Source organism: Propithecus coquereli, unplaced genomic scaffold (assembly GCF_000956105.1).
Source record: "Propithecus coquereli isolate 6110/MARCELLA unplaced genomic scaffold, Pcoq_1.0 Scaffold672, whole genome shotgun sequence".
NCBI classification, from domain to species: domain Eukaryota; kingdom Metazoa; phylum Chordata; class Mammalia; order Primates; family Indriidae; genus Propithecus; species Propithecus coquereli.
Window position 1 is genome coordinate 598,972 of NW_012152752.1, and position 15,121 is coordinate 614,092.

General features: G+C 52.4%; 1 protein-coding gene across 1 annotated transcript; it reads right to left on the bottom strand.

Annotated features, from left to right (window-relative positions):
* Positions 1-5,037: 5,037 nt before the first annotated feature.
* Positions 5,038-12,903, bottom strand: PEX10 (peroxisomal biogenesis factor 10). The gene is made up of 6 exons (XM_012660663.1): positions 12,711-12,903; positions 11,707-11,787; positions 10,045-10,451; positions 8,347-8,522; positions 8,117-8,252; positions 5,038-7,006 (listed from the first exon to the last, which is right to left on the bottom strand). Exons 1-6 carry the CDS (start codon positions 12,820-12,822, stop codon positions 6,938-6,940), a joined length of 981 nt encoding a protein of 326 aa, XP_012516117.1. The 5' UTR covers positions 12,823-12,903; the 3' UTR covers positions 5,038-6,937.
* Positions 12,904-15,121: the final 2,218 nt, after the last annotated feature.

Sequence of the window (15,121 nt, forward strand, 5' to 3'; positions counted from 1 at the left end):
TTATGTCTGCAGGGTACCCATTAATCACTAGTAGCATTTCTTCTCCTTTGTGAGTTCTGTGCAAATGAGAATAGACATGGATGAGGAGTATCCATTGCTTGTAGGGGAAGTTGATTTGAAGAACATGGGTTGGACTCCAGACCAAAATAAGGCTTCTGAATCTGTTGTCCAGAACTGAGTTTCCGTCTACAGTCAGAGGTGCAGCAGCTGGGACTCTTTCCCTGTGTTTATTGAGCACTTACTAAATATCATCAAAGCTAAGCACTCATTTTTTTCACATTTTAACATTTCTGAAACTGAGATAAATCTGATTGGTGCAAGTCATAATTTGATTGAAAATGCTTTTTTCTTTCTCGGCAATTAATAAAATAATGGTGATTGTATAATTGAGATCATCTTAAAATGATAAAGTGCTGGGTTCTAGGCACTGGGCTGAACATGATCACATACATCCCCTGTTTTTATTTCTTCTACAGCTTTACTGTGCAGTCAGCATTATCACTCCCTTTCAAAGATAAGGACTTAGGTAGGTGAAAGCCTGCTCCAGGTTACATGGCTGGGTCTGTCCGCTCAGTGTCTGGCTGCACACACAAGGTCTTTCCAGTGTCCAAACATCTGGGTCAGTTTGAGGCAAGCAGGGCGCTAGAGCCTCACTGTGACCATGAAGCACCCGTGTTTGCTCCCCTGGAAGATGGTTTATTGCTAAGGCCCCTTGCAGCCCTGGCAGCCCATAATTCTGTCATCCCTAGACATGGGCTTTCCTTCAACTTGGTGGAGACAATACCCTTTTTGGTCAGAGAGTTGGAAATTTAGGCTGGAAGGGACCCTCAAGGTAATTTAGTGAACCCCTTTTTGATTTTAAGACTCATTCTGTGATTTTTTTAATTACTTAGCTGAACCAAATAAGACTGGCACTAAAAATTTAAATAGAAGTGTAGGTAATTAAGTCATTTATTCAAGTTAAAGAACTCTTAAAAGTTATTACCGATTTTCATTATCATATTAATAATGTGAATTTATCTTTTGGAACATTATTAATGGCCAAAGTTAATATTTGCAAACAGTATTGATTTAACATTAATGACTTTGCCTGATAGGAACCTAGAAACAAAGTTCTGTGTTTTTGGTTTTCGTTTTTTTTTTTTCTTTTGAGATAGAGTCTTGCTCTGTTACTCTGGCTAGAGTGCAATGGCATCATCATAGCTCACTGCAACCCCAAACTCCTGGGCTCAAGCAGTGCTCTGCCTCAGCCTCCCCAGTAGCTGGAAGTACAGGCACAGGCTACCACACCCAGCTAAGTTTTCTATTTTTAGTAGAGACAGGGTCTTGCTCTTGCTCAGGCTGGTCTTGAACTCCTGACCTCAAGCGATCTTCCCACCTCAGCCTTCCAGAGTGGTAGGATTACAGGCGTGAGCCAGTGTGCCTGGCCTGTTGTTTTTTAAGTTTTATAACTTTAAAATTATTATTATTATTTTTTTTTAGACAGGGTCTTGCTCTGTTGCCTGGGCTAAAGTACAGTGGTGTCATCATAGCTCACTGCAACCTCCAACGCCTAGGTTCGAGCAGACCTCCTGCCTCAGCCTCCTGGAGTAGCTGGGACTACAGGCATGTGCTGCCATGCCTGGTGGTTTTTTTTGATTTTTTAATAATAGTTTTGAGACATAAGTCATGTACTATATAATTCACCCATATAAAGTGTACAATTCAGTGCAAACTCCCTCTTATTGTGGTATTAATAAGATAAAAATGTACATAACATACAATTTGCTATTATAACCATTTTCAGTATACAGCTCAGTGGCATTACATACGTTCATGCTGTTGCGCAACCATCCATCTCCAGAACTTTTCATGTTGCAGAGATGAAACTGTACACACTTAACTCTTTACCAATAAGCATATGAAAAGATGCTTAACATCACTAATCATTAGAGAACTGCAAACCAAAACCACAATGATATATCACCTCACACCCATTCGGGTGGCCACTATTATTAAGGTTATTAAGTATGGACTGTCCAATTTCCTTAAGTACTAAGTTTGACAGTTGATATCTCTGATGTTTCACTTTGACACTTCTTGTTTTATTTTAATTGTGAAGGTACGCCCTCATTCTTTCAAATGCGTGTTTTGGCTTGTGATTATCTTTTGGGGTTTTTTTTTTTAGAGCAATTTTTGCAAAACCATGGAGAAGTCAAAAATTCGTGTTATTTTTGAATGTGAATTCCATTGCGGAACCAATGCAACATAGACAGCTGGAAATATCAATAAAGTGTTTGGGAAGGATGTGGCTAATGAACACACAGTACATTGTGTGTTCTGTGTAAGAAATTCCCTTCTGGTGATTTTAATCTTCAAAATGAGCCACGTGGGTGACCTGAGACCAAGGTGGATAATGACGAGCTGAAAGCTGTAGTGGAAACAAATCCATCTCAACTTAAGCATGAATTAGCAGCAAGATTTGACATTACCATTCCAACAATATTGGACCATTTGAAACAAATTGGCAAAGTAAAGAAGCTGGATAGATGGATTTCACGTGAATTAAACAAGCATCAGAAGAGAAATTGTCTCGAAGCTTGTTTTTCTTTGCTGTCATGACATAAAGACGAACCATTTCTACATTTTATTGTTACACGTGATGAAAAATGGATTTTTTTTGACAATCCCAAGTGTTTGGCACATGGTTGGATAAAGACAAAGTGCTGAAACACAGTCCAAAACCGAATATTCATCAAAAAAAAGCTAATGGTATGTGTTTGGTGGTCCAGTGCTGGTATTATCCACTACAGCTTCATGAAACCTGGTCAGTCCATTACAGTGGATGACTGCTGCAACCAATTGGATGAAATGATAAGGATGCTTGTAATTAAGCAGCAGATTGGTCAATAGAGTCAGGCCAATCATCTTGCAAGACCACATGTCACAAAAAACAATGCTGCTCAAACAGAAGCTGGCCTTGGAAAGTCTCCATCATCCACTGTATTCACCAGACCTTGCACCACCTGACTACCAATGTTTCCAGATTTTGGAACACTTCTTGCAAGGAAAAATATTCAGTTCTCAACAAGCTGTGGAAAATGCCTTTCACGATTTCACTGCCACTCGCTCTCCAGGCTTCTTCGCTGCTGGCATAAACAAGCTACCGTTAAGATGGCAAAACTGTGTCGACAGTTTAGGCACATACTTTGATTAATTATACTGCTTCTTGTTTGGGATATGATAAACTTTTGATTTAAAATCAGACATTTCATATTTAATGACCTAATAAAAAATAGAAAATTCTGGGCAGTGATTTCTTGGATATGACCCCAAAAACAAACATAGACAAATGAGATTGCATCAAGCTAAAAAGCTTCTGCACAGCAAAGGAAACAAAAGTGAAGAAACAACCTGCAGAATGATAGAAAATATATGCGAATCACACATCTGATAAGGGGTTAATGTCCAGAGTATATAAGGAACTCAAAAAACTATAGCAGGAAAACAAATAACTAGATTAAAGAATGGGCAGAGGAATAGACACTTCTCAAAAGAAGACATTCACATAGCCAGTAGGTATATGAAAAATATTCAACATCAGTAATCATCAGGGAAATGCAAATTAAAACTACAATGAGATAATACCTCATACTTGTTAAGAGTGTTATCAAAAAGGAAAAAGATAAAATGTGTTTGCAAGGATGTGGAAAAATTGGAATCCTTGTTCACTGTTAGTAGGAATGTAAAATGTTGCAGCCACTATGGAAAATAATATCATGGTTCCTCAAAAGTTAAAAATAGAATTACCATATGACACAGCAGTTCCACTTGGGGGCATATATCCAAAAGAATTGAAAGCAGAGTCTTGAAAAGAGATTTGCACACCCACGTTTGTTGCCGCATTATTCACAATAGCCAAGAGATGGAAGCAACCCCAATATCCATTGACAGATAATAGATAAACAAAATGTGGTATATACATACAGTGGAATATTACTCAGCCTTAGAAGAAATCCTGTCACATGCTACAACTGTGAATGAACCTTAAGGACATTATGCTAAGTGAAATAAGCGTGTCACAAAAAGCCAAATGCTACATGATTCCACTTATATAAGATATCTAAAGTAGTCAGACTCTTAGAAATAGAAAGTAGGATGGCGGTTGCCGGTGGTTGGGGGAAGGGAGAAATGGGAGTTGTTTAATGGGTGTAGAGTTTCAGTTCTGAAAGATGAAAAGTGCTAGAGATCTGTTGTACAATGATGTGTGTATTGAGGTGGTCTCCAACTTATGATCCAATTTACGGTTTTTCAACTTTATGATGGTGCAAAAATGATATGCATTCAGCAGAAACCATATTTCAAGTACTCATACAAACCATTCTGGTTTTCAGTACAGTATTAATTACTTGAGATATTCAACACTTGATTATAAAATAGGCTTTGTGTTATATGGATTTACCCGACTATAGGCTAATGGTAAGTGTTCTGAGAATGTTTAAGGTAGGCCATGGCCAGGCTAAACTATCATGTTTGGCAGGCTAGGTGTATTAAATGCGTTTTTGATTTAAGTTTGTTTGTTTTTTTTTTTTAAGAGGCAGGGCCTTGCTCTGCCCAGGCTGGATGCAGTGGCTGGATCTTAGTTCACTGCAGTCTTGAACTCCTGGGCTTGAGTGATCCTCCCATCTCAGACTCCTGAGTTGCTAGGACTACAAGCGTGTGCCACTATACCAGGCTAATTTTTAAATTTTTCATAGAGATGGGTGTCTCACTGTGTTGTTCAGGCTGCTCCTGAACTCCTGGCCTCAAGCTATCCTCCTGCCTTGGCCTCCAAATTGCTGGGATTGTAGATGTGAGGTACCTTGCCTAGCCCAAGTTATGACATTTTTAATTTATGATAGGCTTATTGGAACATAACCCCATCATAAATTGAGGAGCGTTTGTGCTTAACACTGTTGGACTGTGCATCAAAAAATGGTTAAGGTAGTGAATCTTATGTTTTTTTTTACCGCAATAAAAATATATATATTATATTTTAATTGTTTGAGATTATTTTGACACATTTCTTTGATACGTAGTTTGTTTTGTTTTTGATTAATTTAAATTTGTTGTCATGCGGTGGCCCCTTTAAGGAAACAGCAGAACTGGTCAGAACAGCTCTGTGGGTTTGAACTCAGCTTCTCGCCTTCCACAGGGAACAGAACCCACCTGCGTGTCAACTTTTTTGATGTGATAAAAAAATACTCAAACATTTTACTAAGTGATTTTTTAAATTCCACCTTTATTAAAGACAGTGTCCCCTTTCTTGTGTGGTCTTTATCTAACGCACTATAGTCGCTGCACACAAGAAAGCCCAGCTTCCTTCTGGCCTTCCTGAAAAGTGAATCATTTTTGCCAGTAGCCGAGCAGCACAGCTGTGGTCACGAGCACAAAGACACCAAAACGCAAACGTCTTTCCTTCTGGATTTTGGGCTGTTCAGACGCTCCCCACTCCGGGTGCTGTTTCCCACCTGCGATTTCAGACTCTGAATGTTCTGTCTGGATACTCTTGTGCCAGTGTTCCCGTGTCTGAAACCGAGCTGCCCTCCCACAAGGCCATGAGAACCCTTCTGTGTACCTGACCCATCATGTTCGAGTGATGTTACAAATCGTTACTTTTGTTACCATGTTGAAGCACTTGGGATCCTCCAACTCTAGACATTTTTTTTCACTTTTCAGTTTTACTAGTAAGTGCTCAAGCCCAAGATGTGGCAGGAAATGCACGCTTGGCTGGAGCGTAGTGTGAAGTAAAGCACTGGGCTCTCCCACGAACGTGGAGGCATCTGGCCGCCTGCCTACAGCGCCTCTCGCGGGGCCCCACTGTCTCTGGCAAGCTGACCGTGGCTAACCCCGGATTACGGAGGCATCTCTGTTTCTAAGTCAGACACTGGGAAACAGTTTGCACAGGTCTTGCCGAAGCCAGTGCCACTGGCTGGGCCTGACCCCTGCCGATGTGCCCAGAGCCTGACGGGCATTTTCACACCATGTTTCATGAGATTTTTTTCAGTTCAATCTTGTTAACATACCAACATTTCTGTAGAATTAGTTTTTTAAAGATGCCTACAGCAAAGTTCTGTCTCTGGCATGAGTTAAATCTGGCCGTATCAGAGGCAGGAAGTGGGCTGGGGCTGAGCTGAGGGCTGGATGCAGCAGTGACCTCGTGTGCGCCCACCACCTGCCCACACCTGGGCCTGCAGGAGAGGGCATGGCTGACCTGGCAGCCTTCCCTCGGAGCACTCGGCATCCGAGACTTGTGGGTTAGGTGATGAGAAAATGAAACCCACTTGCGGGGACCCTGCCCCAGGCAGGCAGAGGTCCCTCCGCGGTGCTAAGGCCTAGACGCCGATTTCCATTCTCTGGAACTGGAAGCAGACGTGTATTAAAAGGTACGTGCCAAACTTCTCACAGATGCCGACCCTTGGCTTGTTTCTTCCCACGCCACGTGGTCTTGACATCAAGCCCTGGGGACAGCTCTGCCCGGAGCAGATGCGCGTCCCCTCGCCAGTCCCAGGTCAGTGGGGCACATTCAGTCCGCTGCCTGGGCACACCCGGACGTCGGCCTCATTTTCTTGCAAGTGAGTAAAGTTTTCTTCTGGTCTGCTCCTGAGATGAGTATGGTTTGGGGGAGGGAGGGAGGGAAACCTAAAACCTTGTCCAGTAAGTGAAATTCCTAAAGAACAACTCTGTTGTACCAAATGGGGGAGTAAGGCACTCCGGCTCTACCCTGGGCAGCCGCCTTTGCAGACAGGCTCGGCTCTAAGGTGGCTAGCAGGGTCTCTTACGTGACAAAAACCAGAAAATGTTAAAATTTATAATTTCTGTGCAAGTAAAGTTAATCTTAAGGATAACATTTTTCTCCTTGATACTCAAAAGACTCCTGGATTCCGCCATCCACTGATGGACGCATCTGGGCGTCAGGTCAGCGGTAGTGCCGCAGGTAGACGAGCTTCTGGGGCAGGAACTTCTCCCTGCAGAGGGGACATTCCATCTGTGGAGGGGAGGGGCAGTCACAAAGGCTGTGGCCACTGGGGCTGGGTCTTGGCCCCAGTGTCACCTGCCCTGTTTGTTTTGTAACCATAATGCAGTTCTATTTCCTTCAACTTATGAGCAAGAAAAAAGCCTTTTCCAGAAAGCCTGAATCCCATGCCATGAATGTGGTCCCGAACCAGGGGTGCCTTGCCCACCCTCAACACCTGTGGCCTCGGGCACCAGGGACCTCTTTGCCGGGCGTTTCAGAATAGGCAAGAAGAGGTCACTGGCCACGGCCCTCCCGGCAGCTGAGCTCTGCCGTGTCTGTGTCCTGCACACCTGGGCGGGCAGCTCGGGGAGCCACCAGCCACGCCGCGGCAGGAACTTCGGGACTGAGGGCTTCAGGCTTTGTCAGTGAGAGCCACGGGGCAGCGGGTGCTGTTCTGCTCCCTTCCTGCTAGGTTTTGCCACCCTGTCCACGTCCACATAGGTGAGCCGCCTTGAGGGGAAACAGGACTTAGCAACACCTACTGCGTGTGGAGAAAGGAACACACGAGTCCCGTGAATGTGATCAGTAACAGCACAGTGGCATCAGTGAGTGTCTCGGGCACACGTCTGGAGAAAGGAATGCCGTGTGTGTGTCCTGGTTTGTTAAGCCCACTCCGAGAATGGGCTCCCTCCTGCTGGCACCCAGGTAGCCCCGGCTCCTGGGAGGGTGAGCTGCTCACCCTGCTGGACACTCCCACCCCGGGCCAGGCCGCTTAGGGGAGGCAGCGTGTGCGCTGTCACTGCGGGCACCCGTCCTGCTGGAAACGGAAGCTCTTGCGTGGGCTCGAGGCCAGGCAGGTGTGGGTAAACATGCCAGGGATCCGAAGTGTGGCATGGACGCCAGGAGGCGGGACGTGCTGGGGCGCGTGGGCCCAGGGCCTCTGAGGGCCGCAGCTCCTCCAGCTGCTCTCAGCAAAGCCTCAGCGTGTGAATTTGGAACTTCAGCCCCAAAGACGGCCCATAGCTGACTTACCTGGGGGGCTTTTGAAAAGATGCCCACCCCCCACCCCAGACTGAGAGGTTTCAGAGACAGGTTTTGCTGCCGCCAGGCAGAGTGAGCACGGTCCCGGGCGGCGCCCACCTTGGTGGCACACCAGGCGGTGATGCACTCCCAGCAGAAGAGGTGGCCGCAGGGCGTGGCCGTCGAGTGCCTGCGCTCCTCCAGGCACAGTGTGCACAGCGGGTTTCTGGAAACCGCTCTCTCTTCTAAGGAGCTCCTGGGGAAGGGGGGACAGAACCATGTGGAGAGTGCCCCACAGTCCTCGCGGTGTGCTGGGGACGCCCTAGCTGCAGGTGCAGCCCCTCACGCACCTGCGGTGAGACAGGCCTCGGTGCAGCCTCCACTCCTTCCTGGCGCGCTGCCTCTGCCGGAAGCCGTACAGCTGCAGCCCCACGGAGAGCGCCAGGTGCGCCAGGGACACCAGCCCCAGCAGTTTGTAGCTCGCACGCACCCTCAGGTCCTCTCCAGGCAGGTGTCGGACACGGAGCTGTCCAAGCAGATGGGCCCCACACCCGTCAGGTCCCTGAAGGGACTTGGCTCGGTGTCCAGTCATGAACTCAGTCGGCACAAGGCGCTGAGCAATGGGGGGCAAGGCCTCTTCCCCGCCCCAGGGGGGCCTTGCAAAGACCAAGCCGGGGACAGTGTGGGGAGTGTGAGGTGCCCGCTGGGCGGCTGAGTGAAGGCGGGGCCTCAGCTGGGGGTCACCAGCACACACAGGATCTCAGCACGAGGCTGGACGGACCAGGGAACATGGAGGATTCGGGGGTGTCCAGGGACTGCCTCTCAGAGAGAAAAGAAACGGCAGGGAAGCGCAAGCAGGGAGGAGATGGCGCTGGAGGAGACGGCCGCAGGCGCAGACGCTGCCCACCAGCTACTGCTGCAGGGACAGAAGCCCCCACTTTTTGCAAGGCACATGGCCCCTCAGTGGTCACTGTTCCAACTTCTCCTGCAGCTAGTGACGCACGTAGCTTCTGGCTACATACCACTGGCCAGGAAATGGACACAGGTCAGCCAGACCAGCCTCAGCTGGGGGCTGGGAGCCACACATGGAGGTGGCAGGTCACACTGCCAGCCTGTGTGCTGGGTCCCAGCCACCTCCCGGCTGCCCTAGGAGAGGGAGAGCCCTCCGTTGGGTTTGAGCCCCGATTCAGGGCCTGTGGTGCAAAAGCTCAGCGAACACCCTGACGGTACCCAGTGCATGACGGGCTGGCGGATGCTCGTTGGTCTGCGTCTGCTGAGGATTGAGACCTGACCAGTGGCTTTGTGACCATGGCCACGGTGGCCTCCTGTGTGGGGTGGGGCCCAGGGCAGCACTGGGGTGGAAGGGGGGTCCTGGGAGGCTGTTCTGAAAGGTGCTCGTGCGGCCTGGCACACAGCAGTGCCGGTGGCACGGGACGTGAGGGGAGGCAAGAGTGTCAGCTGCCAGCCAGGGAAACCCATGGGGATGCTGGTGGTGACAAGGCCCAAGCAGTCACCGTGAGGGTCACTGTTGAAAAATAGCCCTCAGGGCAGCTGGAAGGTTGGAGGCAGGGGCCCAGGAGCCGGGGTTGTGGCGGCGAGGGGTGAGGGGCCGGAATCTGTGCTCCCGCACTGTGGGGAGAAGCTGCCTGAGACCCACAGCAGTGAAGTGGACGGTCACAGGCCTGTACTCAGGAATCTGTCTCAAGTGTGACTGACAGCCCCTCTGTCAGTAAAGAGCCCAGCACAGGGCCTGGCACTGGTGGCTGTGCCCCCAGCCCAAGGCCACCCCACAGGTGCTGGCTGCGGGAAGACTCACTCCATGCTCAGGGTTTGTGGAAACTGGATTTCCTTGGGTTTTTTAGCAAAACATAACTAAACAAAACCTACTTCTTTTCAAGTAGAGGACTTTGGTTCCAGCCTTGACGCTGAACGCTAGCTGTGGCGTGTCAGCTAGCACCGCCCCAGAGCACCAGCTCCGCAGATACATGGAACCAGTCAACGGCAGCTAGAGTGGCCAGAGTGGCCGTGCCCTTGGCCCTGCTACTTACGTAACTGATCCCAGCGAGCCTCTTGGCCAGGTGGTAGAAGGCGCCGTGGATGTAAAACCAGGCGACGTGGAGCCGCTGGAGGCAGGCCAGGCCCTGTCTGAAGACGAAAGCGGCCCGAAGAAGCCCTCTCCTCTGCTGCTCGGTCAGGGTGGCCGTGTGGCGCCGCACCCAGCGCCGCACCCCAGGACGGCCACGCCCGCCAAGCACCAGGCTCCCCTGTGAGGGCCGTCTGCCGTCGGGGTCAGCCTGCAGCTCCTGCTCCAAGGGGAGCAGGGCCTTGTCCAGCAGGTAGGGCAGGACGGCGTGCACTGCCACCAGCACACAGCGGCGGAGCGGGGAGGGCACGTGCCTCTGGGACGGGTCCACCTGGACAATGCTGACATACTCCTCCCCGAGGGTCTGGTAGCCTGAGAAGAAGAGGACAAGTGTGTGGGCCCCAGGAGTGCCTGACACAGGGACAGGCTCCTGGTGCCTGGCCAGCTCCCGGCTCCCATCAACAGCCTGGCCTGTTGCCCCTCAATGCACATCCACCAGCTCTAACATGGCCCCCCCACCCGGCCAGTACAACCTCCCACTGCTTAACCTGCGTGGTCTCACTGTGACCCCAGGCACATGTGACACTGCCAGCCACTCTTGCTGCCCTTGGCTCTCGGGACCTTGTGTCGCCCTCCCCACTCCGGCCCTCCCCTTTCTCCTCAGATGCTCCTCCTCTGCCTACAAGCCATGGGATCCAGTCCCATGGCTCTCCATCTCACACACGGCCGAGGCCACCTGGACTGACACCCTGGCCAGGAGCTGCCCACCTGACAGTGCCATCTGGATTTTGATGAACACCCCAAACTCCCCCCTGCCAACACTGAGCTTCCAAACCCCACCTGGAAAAACCTGCTTCCCCACTTCCCAGCTCTGTGGATGGCGACGCCGGCCCTCCTGTTCTGAGGCCGAACCGTGGAGCACCCTGGACTCCTCTTCCCCGCACGTCTCACTACCTCCCTGTGGTGGGCTTCAGCAGCCTCTGGGCAGTCTCTCTGCCTCCGTCTTTGTCTCCTGTGGTGTGGTCTTGGTGGCCAGCGGTCGGCCTCTCCCCTTCCCATGTCCTTGTGATGCCCCATTCCTCTCAGAGGGAAAGCCAAAGGCTTACAGAGCCCTGGAGTCACCAAGGACGCCTCCTCCTCCGGGGCTTTGCCCTGACTGCTGCCTCACCTGTCTGGAAAGTGCTCATCCCCCAGATACAGCCTTCCTTTCTAATGAGCTTATCACCTCCCAAGATGCCTTGAGTGCAACGCGGTCTGTGTCCTACTGACCAGAGCAGGCACTCTGTGCCCGCTCTTCCCTCTGAAGGATGACAATCAGCCTGGGCCAAGACCCTCCCCTGCTTCACCAGGGCCTCGCCACTTTGACCCACGTGTGCCACCAGGACTGAAGAATAGGTCCCAAGGGCACCCTGGCCAAAGCCCTGGACCAAGGTCCCCAAAGGCACAAAAAGGATGAAAGGAGAGGCCCCTGCCTGGGGCTGAGGCCTGGCCTCCCTCTGGAATGAGTCTCAGTCACGCCTCCCGCTCTGGTCCAGGGACTCCCACTCTGCCCGGCAGTGTTCCCACCCTGCACTGTCTCCTGGACTTGGTGTGGGTGGTGGGCCCCTCAGTCCCAAGGTCCTGCTACCGGCAAGTGTGGTGAGGCCAAAATAGGCCACATCTGAGAGCAGCTCAATCTCTTTCCTCCACTCCAGCCACTTCTTCGCACCTGAGAGGAGAAACGGACACCATTATTCCTGGGGAGGTGGTGGGGATCCTCAAAGGACTAGGGGCGACAATCCTTCCATGAAGCTAAGACTGCCGCAGCCACACTCCAGTCTCTCCCCGGCCTCCCGTGCCATCCGCTGGGCTTCTCTGTCTCAGGAAGCACCACCGTGTCTCCGACTCACCTGCCTCTGCCTGGGCTGAAGACAGGACCTCCTGAGAACCTCCCACCTGCAGCCATCTCTGGCTCCGGGATCGCTCTGGGCAACTGTTCTAGAGCCTACAGGGCCCCATGGAAGACAGTCTAGGGCAGTGACTGAGACTACAGCTAGACCAACTGTCTAGCATCAAATCTCAGGTCTCCAACTGCTGGTTGTGAGATCTCTCTGGAACCTCAATTTGCCCATCTGTGAGCAGAGTAAGTCCTACCCGTGTTTGAGGATTACACGAGTTAATATTTAATATTTGTAAAGCACCAAGAACAGTAACTGGTGCTGAGTAGGAGTAAAGTGTTTTGTAAAATAAATGCATAAAAAGATTTTCTGATCGTCACTTCCCTGCTCAAAACCTGCCAAAGGCGTCCCAGCCCGGCATCCGGCATCCGGCGGCCTCCACAGCAGGGGGCCTGGCTGCCGCCCGGAATTTACCCGCCGTCCAGTCCCGCCGCCGCCTCTCCACGTCCCGCTCGCCCGGAGGCGACGCCCCCGAAGCGGACTCGGCCGGCGTCTGGGCGCACCGCTTGTCGGTTCAGCTCACGCCGGAGAGGCGGGCGGACCGGGGTTCGCAGGGCGAGCGGCTGCGCGGGCGGTGGCAGAGGACGGCCCGGCCGGACCGACGCGCCAGGCGTCCCCCGCAGCCACCTGGCTGCCGGCGCCCCAGGCCGCAGGACGGTCGCAAGGTGACCCCGGCCACCCGGCCCGCCCTCACCCGCCAGGCAGTGCAGCGCGCCGCCCGCCGCGCTCCGCAGCCCGCCGCGGTAGTACTCGTCCTTCTGCGCCGCGCGGATCACCTCCGGGGGGCTGGCGGCGGCCGCGGCCATAACGCGCGCTCGGGCGGCGGGACCCACGCCAGCCACGCCCACACGGCGCGGCCTGATGACGGCACGACGTGGCCCCGCGTGCGACGCGGGCCTTGTGCGACACGCGCATGGGGCGGGGCCGAGCTAGAAGCGCTGCTGGGGTTGGCCAGGCGCGGCGGGGTCGGGGTGTAGGGCGGGGTGATCTTGGCTCAGTCTTTTCTGCCAGAGTGTCGGGGGGTAACTCGTCCGCGCACCTCGCTCTGCCTGACCTGCCCACCACCTTTGGCGGTCGCCGCACCGGGAGCCCCGCCCCCTTCCTGCGTGTCCCGCCGTGGCGAGTGGGCAGGGCCGGGCTGTCCGCCCGGGATAAAAGGGTGACTGCCCCCCCCCCCGCAGCGCCCCGGCTGGCTTCCCGCCGCCGCCCTTGTGGCCAGAAGTAAAGGCCGTGCCTGGCCGAGGCCGGCTCCAGCCTGTTTCCTTGGCGACTCCGCGGGCGCCTCTCACAATCTGGGGCTCGCGGGGGTCGCCCATTCCTGTGGAAGGAGGACTCGATCCCGCTCCTGGGGAGACGCGTGCTGCTACCTCCTCGTGGCAGCCCTCGGGGTCGAGGTGACCCAGACCCGCCAAAGCGGGGAATGAACCCGGGCTCTCGGCAGCGCAGGGAAAAGGCCTGAGCGGGAACCGCGGGACCAGGTAACTCTGCACAGACCAAGGAAAGACAGTCGCGGGGCGACGAAGTATTCCCTGGTGGCCGGGCATTCCGGAGGGTGTGTGCGTGTGACAGAGACGTGCCTCGGGCACGAAGCGACGGTCAAGTCCCGATCCGCGGTTCCGCGGCTGCCTCATACCCTGAAGGCGGTTTCTAGTCTTGAACGAGAGTCTAGTCGGGGGTTTACGCCGACACGCCACCGTTAAGAGGAGCCCAAATTCCCGGGAGGGAAGCGGGAGTGTGAGAAACCTCCAGGGGCGGGGTCGGCCCTCTAGACCAGGACACGCGCAGCCGGGAAGCGGGGATGGGAAATGACACAAGTGAGGAAATCTCTAGAGAAAATAGCAGTAAAGATAAAACTCGCCCTGACAGCGTGCTTGGACTAGTGCTAAAATAGTGGCATGGCCATGCCTGAACTACAGGGGAAAAGAAACAACAGATGGTAAAATATTGTTGTTTCATTTGGACGCAAGAACCCATTCTTAAACCCTCTGTGGCTTGGTCCAGATTTGGTTCCGATGAAGACTGGGTTTGCCAACTTCTAATTGAATGTGTTAATAGCAAAAGCCCTCTCGGGAAGAAATCGACTGTGCCCTCTGTTGGAGAAAGGATCCTGTTTTGTTCCCTCTTAAAGGGAGAGACAATAAAGAAACAGGAAAGAGGAAAAAGGGAAGCCCTCTGCTCCCCTCCTCTCAACCCCCCCCAAAGCCCACGTGCTGAGGGTTCTCAAAATGGCGGCCTTTGTCTGGCCCCCTGGAGGGAGGAGGCGGATCCCCAACCTCCCGCAAGGCCCCAGCTCCTTCCCCAGCCCTGTACCCTTCGCTCTCTAATTTAAGAAAAGAAATAGAGCAATGTAAGAAGGACATCCAAAAATTTCCTTCTCCTTCCCGTGGAGAAAAATCCCAGGCTTTATACCCACTTCTGGAACTTCCCCTAGGTGGCGGAGGAATGGGGTTTGTTAATATTCCCCTTACCACTTGGGAAGTCAGAAATTTAAACAAAGAGCTAAAACCTCTGTTAGACCCACATGGGGTTGCAGATCAGTTGGATCAATTTCTAGGGCCCCGGATGTACACATGGGCTGAGCTCGTGTCGATGTAAGGTTATAGCAGAATCCTCCCCCCCGTATGTTCTTGCTTAAACTTGCCTGTGAGTGTCGATTACAGCTCTTGGAATTACCCCACTCCAGACTTCCTGGAGTCGTACCCCACCCTAAGCTTCCTCTTATCCCAGCCACCTGCGTGTGGTTTTTGCCTTTATAAACCCCAGCTTTGTAATTGTCAGGGGCTGCAGCTAGCCATTTTTGGTGACGCTGTGAGCCCCTGCGCCGCGCTTGTAATAAAACCTCTTGCTTTTTGCATCAAGTCCCGGTTTCTGGGTTTGATTTTGGGAGGCTGTCTCTCTTTTGGACCCACCGAGGGTACCGCTACAACCCTACATCGATCCTGAGTATTCTGTTTTCTGGGGAAGAGAGGAGGAGGAGGAGGAGACAGCTATCTGGGAGCACGAGCACCCGCAGGCCCCAGCCAGGTGCCCACAGAGGGGAAATTTCCACATCAGGAGCCCCAATGGGACAATCATAATGAAGCCCATAGAAACAACATGAGAGAT

Coding starts and splice junctions, on each gene's coding strand:
- PEX10 (XM_012660663.1), bottom strand. CDS start 12,822: ATGGCCGCGGCCGCCGCCAGCCCCCCGGAGGTGATCCGCGCGGCGCAG. Junction 11,788..12,710: donor CGCGCTGCACTGCCTGGCGG/GTGAGGGCGGGC, acceptor TTCTCCTCTCAG/GTGCGAAGAAGTGGCTGGAG. Junction 7,007..8,116: donor CCGCCTGGTGTGCCACCAAG/GTGGGCGCCGCC, acceptor TCCCCTCCACAG/ATGGAATGTCCCCTCTGCAG.